This window comes from Fringilla coelebs (genome assembly GCF_963513975.1).
Source record: "Fringilla coelebs genome assembly, chromosome: 5".
Classification (NCBI taxonomy): Eukaryota; Metazoa; Chordata; class Aves; order Passeriformes; family Fringillidae; genus Fringilla; species Fringilla coelebs.
The window spans coordinates 49060904-49072942 of record NC_140033.1 but is presented as its reverse complement, the minus strand read 5'-3'; the positions used below and the strand labels follow the sequence as shown (position 1 = coordinate 49072942).

Sequence of the window (12039 nt, the reverse complement as noted above, 5' to 3'; positions counted from 1 at the left end):
GCCGTTGGTTGAGGGTGGGGCTCCCACCCATAGGATTTGCTAAGAGACACAGAACTTGAACCACAGAGCAAGGCAGTTTTAGCACTTTCTTCCTCCCTTCATCTTCACCCTATTTTCAAAAAGCATTTCTCACAGCATGGAAGAAAAAGGTATTAAAAAACTGGGTCACATGCACAGAAGGGGTTGTCATCTTGCCAGTGGGGCAGTGTCAAAGAGCTGCTGCTGTGTGCTGCAGAAATATGAAAAGGGGCTGGAGAAAACACAGCTGAGAGAGATCTCCATCAGCATCCTCTTCTCCATTTGCAGCTCTGGGGAGTTTCTCATTCAGGACACAGAACTGATCACACTGTAGAATTCTTGATACCATACCTCAACACTGGTAAATGACCTTGGATTAAGGCTAACATATGAGCACCAAGGTAAAGATAGGAAAAGAAACCACAACTGGTAAATCGTGATTATTCAAATCCCAAAATACATAAACTCAGAAAATTAAAAATTAAGACTGTCATTAAAAAGTCAATGCAAATATGTTTATGAAGGTAAGAAACACATCTTCTGCATTCAAACAAATGCAGCTTGCCCTTCAGTGACACCCTTCAATGAGAATGGTATTGTGACTGAAGGATTATGTTCCTAGTCCCAAACAGATGAAAGACTGGAGAAAGGCTCCTTCCCACGTTGCTGCTGTTGCCAGCACTGCCAAAGCACAGCATCACAGATCCAGTGCTGCAGCTTGTAGTAGCACTGCCCAGCTATTCCAGACAACAGAGACACACACAGAAAACAGCAGCCAAATGAAGTCCCTGTTAGCAGATTGCTTGGTGAGCCCCAGGCTGCTGCGGAAGCCAGAGCTGAGGTCCTGCCTCCCTGACACCCTGCTCAGAGAGCCAGCCCTTCTCCTGGCTCAACATCCCAAACCTACACAGCTCATGCAGTTGTTTTCCCCAGGAAGAGCCATTTCCAGCTCCCTGCATTGGGCTTGCCCTGGCTGCAGAAGCACACAGGCATGGGGAACTGTGGGACCCTGTCTCAGCTCACTCACATGGAGACACCCACCAGCTGAGCAGCTTCCAGCCCCTGCACCAGGCCCTGCTCCAGTGCCCGCTTTCAGCAAGACTGTCAGTAACTTCAGCACAGCAGTATCCCACTGATGATGCAGCTGAAGTTTAAGGCTTTCACTGTGTGAAAAGCCTAAAGGTTTGTCACTGTAAACATGAAATTACCGGCGGAAAGGACTAAGATTTTTCCAAGGCCCAACACTGAGTTAATTTAAAATCTAACATATGTGCAATTTCTCAGAAAGTTCATCCTCTTTAGAAGCAAAATGGAAATTGTCACCCATGGTAACAGTTATCAGATCTGTGGATGACTATGGCTACAGCTTTGTGTCAAAAAACATTTACAGCAAATACAAATAATGTATAATCTGCTCCATCCATCACCATTAACTCCTGGCATTCAAAAGACACTACCTAAATCCTGAAATAAAAAATGGCAAAGCTTCATTATAATCAGGATTGTACCACCTCCAAACTGGAAAGGAAAAGGGACACAAGGAACTTGTACTAGGAACCCTTTGATCCATGCATTCGTGGACCAGACTTCATGCCTGTGCCTTGCATGGATAACTGGCCTTTGCAAACTCTTCTGATAACTTTCCAGAGTGCTCAGGGTAAGAAAGGTATGGGGTCACAAAAAGGAGACCATTCCCAGACAACAAGTAAGAATGAAGCTAAAACAACTGTGGGAACAAGAAGGGAAAAAACTGTATTGCCTATCAGACTTTACTCCCCTGAACTATTACATTTCTCTTGCAAATGGCAGAAGTTAAATCTCCTATGTTTCCTTCTATCAAGGACCAAAAGCAGCCTATCAAACACCTGAGTATGGTCTTCCTTCTACAGCTTCAGAAAGTGCAAACAGCACATTTCCATCCTAACACAATGAACTTTATTACTCCAATCGTGTCTTATTAATCACAGATCATATAAACGCATGGAAAACACACTCAGACGGACATCTAAAAATAAAAGCAAAGCAGATGCAGTTATTAGTCCTCTGACAATGAGACTCACAGCTTAAATGTACAGACTGCCTTCTACACACAAAGCTTGAAGGCTTTGAAATTGTGCTCTAAGAAAAATTATCGAAGTCAAATAACCACCAATTTTTCCTTGGAGACAAGTTATAGGTATACAATCAAATCAAAATAAAACCAGTTACAGATTTCTGTGCAACACACCAGAAACAGAAAAAAATGGAGAGGACAGCTGCAAGTGTCCTCTCCTTTTTTAAAATTTTTCTTTTTTTAAAATACTTGCTTAGTGTTCCAGTCTTACTCTCAGAGGATGACACTGAGTATATTAAAAGTCAAGCTGCAGCTTTATTTACAGTCCACATATACGTTTTTAACTCCTTGTCCTAAATGAAATTACAGTTCTAACTTCAAAGCATGAAAGAGAAGCAGCTGCCAATGCACAGAACAGCAGACATAAAATGGCAGCGAAGTGAAAACATGTATTTTTGCTTTATTACTATAAATAGATTCCATAAAACTGCAGGAATGTCACTACAAAGATCTGGTATGTAAAGTGGTGAGAGAATGACGGGAACACATTACGTAGCAGGAAGAGATATTTCAGGGTGTCAAAGCAATGGGTTTAGCTGCAGCTCTAATAGAACACTCCACAAGCGTGAAATGTCGGCTGTGCAGCCACCCTGCAACAGTTCCAAGTCAGTAGAACTCCACCCAGGCACAGCAGTTCATCTATCCTGGCCCTTATGTAGACGACAAAATATATCTGAGACACAAAGAACTGCCCCTGGAGTCACCAGCATGATGGCAGCTGTACTGCACCTGTAGGCCACTGTCATGTTCCAACAGCTTGCTGCCTCTCCTTTCTCTGACAAACATAGAAAGATGTTCCTACTTCCCAATTAACAGTTAAGCAATTTATAAAACTTTTTTTGTTTTTATTTCTGACATTTAGTATGTTCTACTGTAGCTATTGTATGTAACAGGAACCAAAGGCTGACAGGTCTCCTTCAGTTAGCACACACACACACACTAAATCAACAAGATTCATAATTAGAAATAAGAATAAATAAGAAAATATTAACATCAATATTAATTACAGAGCCATGCAGCAATAAAGCTAGAAATGCATCATTTTCAAGTATTGAAAAAATTGGTTTTTTCTAAACTGAGAAGTGGTTAGACTATCAGGTAAAGGCTACAGCAGAAATAGCCTTTTTAGCTACCCTACACAAACACAAGTGTGGATGTATGGCCAAAGCTTGGGGTTGAGATGTCGAAGTCTAGAGGCATGATTTAACCTTAGAAACTCACATGTGGCAAGCAGTTTGCTTCCTAAATTCAGTATCTCACAGATCATAGGTTTTTGTGATGGTAGCTGTGCTGGATGCAGAAGACCAGCTACTACAAACTTTGTCTAGATAATGACAAACACTGGTATGCCAAAGCATAACCTGTGTTCTGTACTCTCAAATCACCAGCTGTCTCCAGGAAACAGCAATTCCTTCAAAAATCATTCTGAGCAATGTCTTACAGACTCCCAAAAAAGCAAATACTGCATTTTAGTTTTATAACAACTATTTTGTCCACTAACCCTATTACTAATAAAAAATGCAGCAAGTTATATGAAAGGCCTAATGAGATGATAATCATCAGACTGCCTGCTGTATTACAGTCATTTCTGATCATGTGCCATGTTGGAATTGAACCATGGCACACTCCCCTCATGGAGTGTGAGGATAAAATACACTCCTGTACTCTGAAATAAGCTCGAGCATCCAGCAGGCTGCATGTCCCAGCAGAAAGTGCATCAGTGTTGGCAGCACAGACCTAGAGCAAGAAAACACCTCAGCACCTGTTAAAGCCCCCCATTAGAACCTCCATACACAAATTCCATCCTCTCTGGATCTACACACAGCCACGTGTTCTGCATCCCAGAACACAAACATACAGAGGAGTTGGATGTGGGCACAGAAACTGGCAAATATCAGATACACTGAAGTGAAAAAGAAGCTCCTGGAAATTCTCAGCCTGTCCAGCAGCCTCCTTCTAGCCTCCAGTGCAGGCAATGCCCTTTTCAAAGCATGCCTGTGTCATTTTTCAGACTCACACAGCACTACTACAGGGAAACACAAGGCACATTCCCAGAAATTATCTACTTCTGCTTCGCCTGCTTGGATAGATGCGATGGTCAAAACAGCTTTCCCGCAGGATTGCGCCATATGACAACCTTGCATTCTTTCCTGTGTTTAGTGTTTGCAGCCAGAAGCCAAAGACCACAATCCTGATGGATAAAACAAATGGCATGTGAAGCTTTAAATCTTGCAAAAGAAAAAAAAAAGGCACATATTTTGCATAACAGAGTATTGCTACGTTTGCCAAATGTCCTTCCCCTAAAATTTTTTTCTGTTTTAGTTGAAGATACTTTCCACATAACCTTCTACTCAGATGTGCATTAGCTACTGTTTTAAACACTGTCTTCAAGAGTGAAAAATGGGGTGTTTGATATTCCCCCCAAAAACCTTACAATAGCCATAACCTTTAAATTCAATACTAAAAAATGACAGCACCTGACTGTTCTTCTACAGCACAACAGAGTTCAAAGAGTTGAGCACAGACAGCAGATTTTGTATAACTTGTATTTTATGAGGACAAGAAGATGAAAATCACCTCTGCATAGCTACAAAAAAATGCAAATAGCAAAAAGGCTTGTCTGTTTGCACTGTTAGAAAATAGGCCAAAACCTGAATAAACATAAAAATCCAGATCTCCTTTTCTCAAGATACAGTCATTCTCACTCAGATCACAGATATGTCAGCTGCAGGTGAAGACTTGCTTCCCACCATTTTTCTAAGGGCAATTGAGAATTTTAATCTTGAACTAATGAATCCTGCTACTAGTAAAAGGTTACACAAAATGGTAACAGAAAGCAAGAAGAATTAATGAAGCACAAAATGCAATTATTTTGAATCCACTTTCACTGCCTGTAAATGCTTTATTTCTTACTACAATACACTAATCTTTCAGTGGAGCAAAGCCTCACTGTAGGTGGCTGGTGGGTTGGGAAGGTTAAGTGAGATTAAGTGTACTTGGTAAAAAAATGTTGAAACATTTGCCTTTCCACTCTACCATATAAACAAAATTCCACATGGGACAAAGTAAGCAATTCACAGTTCTGTTACGAACAAGCACAGCAGGAGTAGCATGACTCTCACTCTCACATAAGAGTGACACAAACGTGTCATCTCCCACTCCTCATATTTACAGTGTCCAAAACCTTGTGTTGATGGAAGTCTGTAATGAAATTTCTCTTTTAGGGCACCAATTTGCAGAATAAATCTTACGTGGGGTTTAGATTCAGTCAGGAGAACCAAAGGCACCAAGGGGAGTCTGCACAGTACCATCACTTGTAATGTAAAACAAAACCTTTCACTTCTCCCACACTTGGCTCAGGGATTTTTCCATGGCTGTTTGCCTCAAGATGCGCAGGAACTGATTTGTATCACAGGCTAATCCAAAGGAACACAGAGGAAAGCACAGTAAGACCAAAAGAGAAACCAAGTCAATGCTGAGGAAGTGACATCCCCACTCTGGATGTGAAGGGGCATCAGGAGTGTGGGGCCAGACAAGCTGTAGTCTGCTCCCATGGACTGAATGTATATTAGCTCTAGGCAAAATATTTTCCACTTTACTTTCATTCCAATTTAATCCAGCTCTCAAACTTCATTTTATGGTGCAAAGCAAGGCACAGCAGGCAGGTGCAATCAGGGGCTTCACTTCAAAAACACATTCCTGATACAAGCTGTAATGCAGACAGAACTGCAACCATCACAGTTCTCTCAAGAGTGTTAAGACTCTCCAGATGGAAAATAAAGGAAACAAAAGAAGCCAACCAGCAACTGACATGGAAAGAGCACTCCAGCTCTTTTAGTTCAGCACCAAAGCATCCTCTGGATTCCAACTTTTATACTTTTGTTGAATCATCATGAAGGACCGTGTGGGGCTGCTTGGTTCCTGGCTAACAAACTCAAGAAGGACACACAAGTCCAGCACAGCCATGTCCAGTAGCAGATGACAGCAGAACAAGATTAAGTACCTCAGTGTTTTCACAGACAAGAGGTACAGGCAAGACAGAAGTAAGGAAGAAAGAATACAGGATACTTGCATATTCCCAGCAGGAAAAAAAGTCCATTCTGAATTCCTGAAAGTAGATGTAGAGCTGTCATGGTGCTGAGATGCTTTCTGGAGGAACATGGTCCCTAGTTATCCTCTGTAATTCTCAGGTTAAAAATGGGATTTTTTTTCTTTACGTATCACAATTTATCTCACATCTGATCTTCTCTTCAAAAACTGCCCAGGTAAATTACATTTTAAACATTTCCCTATGTGGGGTTATTTCCAGCTGGCAGGTATGGGTAAATGATACCATCATTTGGGAGGAACTAATTTCAAGTCACGTTTAGAACAGATGTGTTAAAGTAGGTTTTCTCCACTGCAGAAGGGACCTTTTAATATGTTGCCAGTATTTTCACAAAGCGTTTTGCTTTGGTCCATCACAAAATTCCCATGTAAGAGATATAAATGAAGCAATGAAGGGCACAAATCTGCAAAGACTAGCAATTTACACTATGTTTTAAATAAATTTAAGACTCACTAATTATTCTGGATGCCTTACTTGAATTACTTGCAAGGGCCTCATTTTCAAAAGGCCTGGAAAACAGACCCCTCTCAGGAATCACAAGTTTGGCCAGGCACACTTTGAAGGAAGCCAGTACTGAACATAAGTTAATAAAGTATTTGCATACATATCCACCTAAAGCAGGACACCACAAAGAAGTCAGGAACACTTTCTTCTGAGAAGCATTAGTAAAAAGGCAGTCACTGGGACACTAGTCTTTCATCCAAAAGCAAGTAAGTGCATTCTGTAGAAGCTTATATACAAGCTCCTCAGATTAAAAAACAGACAACAGGTATGATATATCCAGACAGGACAATCTTTTCGTTTTGCTTTGGCAACACAATTTTAGGCAGGGGTCCCAGAAACCTCTCAAAGAACATTACTGCCATCCTGCAAGCCACTTCAGCTGACAGAGTGCTGCTGACAGGTTCTCTTCATTCAGAGAGCTGACAGTCTAACCTTCAGCCCCCAGCGAAGTCTAAGTCACAGCACAGCGTCATATTACAGTGTGCACCCCAGAAACAGAAGAAATGAGAAAATCCTCATTACTACACCATCTTCAAGTAAAGCTTCTGAAACAGGGCAGCAGGAAAGCTTTGGAAAGAAGAAAATACATATCTGATCTACTGCATTTTACTACAGTGTGAAACTGAGAGGACCTCAAAAATAACACATTTGCTGTGTGGTCTTGCTTCAATTTGTTACCTATAAGTCATCTAGTTCAGAGGTACCAAAGCATGACAAAACTTATTTGTGACCTTTTTTGCATTTTTGGGGGAAGGAGGGGAGCAAAATACCTTGTCCAACACTAATATGACACTGAAAACTTGGCTTTAAGGTAGATCCTGTTTACCCAGAAAAGTACACGTTCTCTGCCTGCACAGATTTTGCCTTTCCCTGCAAGAAGGGCAATGACTGATGCCCATAGGGCTCATTCTAGCTGTTTTCTAGCTACAAACATAAAAGAGGTCCCGTGTTGGTTAACATCTTGTTGGTTAACACCATGCCTGATTTTGGTCAGTTTATGGAATATGTACACACAAAGTTACAAGTGCCTCAGAGGTCTGGGGAGCTGCCACACTGTAAAAACAGAAACTGCAGAGGCAGGAAGCCTGTTAAAAGAGTGATTACCAGCATGGGTCAAGTATCTAAGGCACTTCTTACATAGTGTGTTCTCCAGAAGACTGTGCACTGAGATGCAACACAAGCCTCGCTTTGCAGCACAAAGAAGGACCAAGCTGTGTGGGACAGGGTGGGGCTCCTACAGATGATGTTTTCCATGCAGAAGCAGAGAACCTGACCTTTTGAATCATATGGGAACCATTCCCCACCAAAAAACATGCATAAAACCAGCAGGGCAAAGAACTGAAGCGGTACTTACGCGGCATGATCCCTTGGCTCACCAACTCCTCCCGCGTGCGTCGCTGCTGGAGCTTCAACTGCAGCACTGCACAGCAGAGAGAAGGGAGAGAAGGAAACCCATCAGTGCAAGAAACAACTGAAGAGACATTTTCAAATGCATCTTGTTTTCTTCTTCGAATGCCAAAGCACTGGTGAGCAGCAGAAGGAAAAGACCCCCCCCTCCTCCCACCCTGCTGCCCTGCCCTGCTGCAATTGCAGAAGTGGCCCCCAGCAGTCAGGTTTCCGTAGGCTGCTGCAGCCACTGGGAGAGGAAGTTGTGCAGGGTCTTGGCAGGGTGATAAAAATCCACAAAGCCAGGCCTGTTTCTCAGTTCTTTCTAGAGCACCAACTGCTTTCCAAACCATTAATATTAAAAAACAAACAAAGAGAAACACCAGCTGACAGTCCTCCAATAAACACGGAGTGACACCCCAGCTGCTAATGACTCCTGAAAACTCTAATTACTATGTGCAGATTAAACGATATGTCAAAATTGTTGGTCGTTACTCTAAATTACAAGGCTGATTTCCTTCCTCGGCTCAGAAATTCACCTTCAGAAATGTCTTGTGAAAGTGAAATACCATGGATACATCTAGAAGTGCCCTTCCACTACAAAAGGAATCCCCTTATCACCGGAATTTTACCTATTTATTTTAGCATAACAGAACATATTCATGACCTATGTGAAATGCAATTAGCTGGGTTTTTTTTTTAGTGCAAATCCCTGGAATAGTAAGAATTTCAAATTTAGATTATAACAGCAGCCTCCCTTTAAACTGTACAATCAAAGCAACATTCTAGATTGTTCTTACAGTCAAAGACACCTTCCGTATGAAAGCAACCTTTCAAAACTGAAGAAAAAATTCATGTGAATGTGACACACATCTCAAAATAGGACAACCTGAGTATCACTGAATCCCATTTGCAATCAAGCCCAAACTCCTAAGCATGCTCAATGTAAAATATTATAAAATGAATGGCAATGCATCTCATCTCCCCTGTTTTAATTTGAATTTCTCTTATGCCTTTTTTATAGCCCACATAATGAAAGTCCACACGAATGTTGTGGAACCACTACAGAGCAAAACTGCTCTACAGCAATCTCATTATAACCCTTATGTCTCCTTTCTTAAGTACTTTGTTTGTCCAGTACATTAATTTCATACATATTATCCAAATTCGTATTGTACACTCCCTAAAGTAGAGATCAAAAAAATTTAAGAAGATGCCACTTTGTCTACTTACAGACATCACCACATTTTACCTGTTTCTTTCAACCTCCTATCTGCAGTTTGCATTTCACTAAGATACATCTTCCAATACGGGTTCTGGTCTTCATATGTATAAAAAAAGAGATCCATCTCTTCCTTTCTATGGTTGTTTCCATAGCACCTAATCACCCTCACTTAAATGACATTTAATTTTCTTCTTGGATTTTTCTGGCTTCCACGTCCATTGACTCTTGAGGTACCTTTCTCTGACACTGTTTATGACAGTGAGAGGAGTACCTCCTACCAGTGGAAATACCTCTGGGCACACAAAGTGCAAACAAGTTACCTCTCTTCTGTTTCTCAAGACAAACTATGATTTCTTAATATATGCATCCTGGGCAGGAAACTACTTTCTTTTAGTACATGGAAGTGAGAGAGGGGAGGAGAATGTACAGAGCACCATGGTAATTCTGTGTGGGATCAGCCAAGAGCCAGAAGGAGGAGGAGGGAACAGAGAGGGGAAGGAACAGGCCCTTCATTTGGCTGTGAAACTGCAAACAGAAGTGGTAGTTCCAGACTCTTCCTCCCACCCAGCATGAGATCGCACTTCAACTTCTGTGCTAGTGCGAGGGCTAGCACAGCTCACAGGCAGCCTGCTCACAGAGCTTCTCATTTGCTGGGCTCCTTTTGAGGCTATCAAAACCCAAATCTTGACCTAACACCTGGCACCTGATCTAACAACTTGCTGAGAGAGACAGTGTCAAACCTCTCACTCTCCCCATCACCTCTCATGTCCCCCTGACTGGTGGCTGGACTCACTGACAGAGACCACAGCCCAGTCAAAACAGGCACCAGTTTCTGCATTAGTTGAAGAGGATGACCACATAGCCAGGAGATGTAGTGGAACAACCAGGAGCCCTGGTATTTGCTAGCACTGAAGGTGGGAGTTGGACTTCATTCTTCCAACAGCACACTGCTACTAAGTGATTCCTGCCCCAGAAGGAGCAGCCCATTGAATCTCTCACTGCATGGCATGACTTTCCCTACTGAGCCCATATATCCATACCCTAAACTAGCACATCTTACTAAATGTACAGAGGCAAGGCACAAACCTATAGCAGCAGGCCCATCTCCCCAGCAGACATCTCATGATTACTCATGTCTTCTGTTTACACATCTAGTAAGGTATGTTAGCTCTTTCTGCCACGTACTCGCTACAGCCATCTACCTTCCCTCACATTTCTAACCACACCTACTGTTTCCCTTCCACCTCCCAGCCAGGGATTTTCAGCTAAAAACTCCCCACACAGATGTGGCTGGCATTTCTTGCTCCTGGGGGCACATCTGTATTGTCACCCATATTAATGTGCATTTTGCTCAAATGTCTCAGTTTGCCTAAATGATCTAAACTTTTTTTTAATGTCACCATTTATTCCTCCACTAGTATTTGTTCTGTCCGCACTTTTACAGCCTCTTGCATCTATTTCCAGACTGCACCGGGTTGAGCTCGACCAGAAATACTTTTCTGCTTTCTATGACTACAACCAGTTCTTAATCCAATTAAGCACTACTTCATTAAATTCAAATATACTTCTTGAAACTAAAATACACCGTGCTACTAAGTTAAAGATGTTCTAAAAGTCTGTTGCACCTAGACAAAACCCCTAGCAACGACATTTCACTTATCCAAATGATAGAATCACATTTGAGCAGACCTGTTTTCACAAACTGAAAAGCTGATCAGTGTGATTATACTGCTATTCTTATACCACCTAAATTGTTGATCGAATTTTCCATCGTTTTTTTCCTGGAACTGACAGCAGATGAGCCACTCTTTACTCACTCACCCTTTGGCAGCAGCGATGCAAAACGCTCTCGGTCTTTTGCTCTTCTGAAGTCTCCCTGCTGTTCCCAGATTTATTAAAAATTACTCTCAGTCAGACTGCTAGAGACCTCATCAAATGACTTTAAATTCCCCTCCTGACTGCAGCCTCCCTTACATTTTTTCTAAAGATATCTTATTTCTTTATTAGTTACCATCTACTACCCATTTTCTCTACCCATTATATGCACCTTTTATTTTTAAACCCTATGTCCCTTCACAGCAAGAAACTAGCAACTGTCAAGAGACCTAAACTGAAGAACAGGGGAAAAAAAGTAATTTTTAGGACCCTTTTTATAAGCACTAAGTAATTTCTGGGATTTGTGAATGTATATACATACGTATTAAGCACAAGTTATAATCAGCCATAAAGTACTTTTTTTCTCAATACAGCTTATTTTTGGCAGGGAGGAGGGCAAAAAGGATTATTTCAGTTCACTCCTAAATACATTTTGGCTTAACTAAGTACTTGGAGTTCCCAATGCCATTTCATATATTTAGGAGATCACCTGTTTACATGTTCAAGTGTGTGAATCCTATATATAGATTAACAGATGTCCCATGCACCAGTCCAAGGCTGTTGTACATGGAGCTCAGCCAAAGGACTACAATCACCAGAGAAATTCAAAGCTGCTCTAGGACAGAATGAAGTGTAAGTCTTTGAGTCACTAATGGACAATGTTCTGTTTCCTTCATCCCTGTACTTAACCTGCAAATTAATTTTCAAATTAAGAATAAATCATGTCATACAAAGAGCAGTGTATAACTGCTGGCCAGAGAATAAGTTCCAAACTGGTGCCCTTCTACTATATGTAATATTTTGTGGGAT

The 12039-nt window shown here is 41.5% G+C and overlaps 1 protein-coding gene across 1 annotated transcript in view; it reads right to left on the bottom strand.

Annotated features, from left to right (window-relative positions):
• MRTFA (myocardin related transcription factor A) overlaps nucleotides 1-12039 on the bottom strand; it is a 73643-nt gene that overhangs the window by 18895 nt on the left and 42709 nt on the right. Inside the window, exon 2 of the mRNA XM_084206887.1 lies at nucleotides 8098-8163. Coding sequence (XP_084063013.1) covers nucleotides 8098-8104 — 7 coding nt within the window. The 5' untranslated portion in view covers nucleotides 8105-8163. The remainder of the gene's footprint in view (nucleotides 1-8097; nucleotides 8164-12039) is intronic.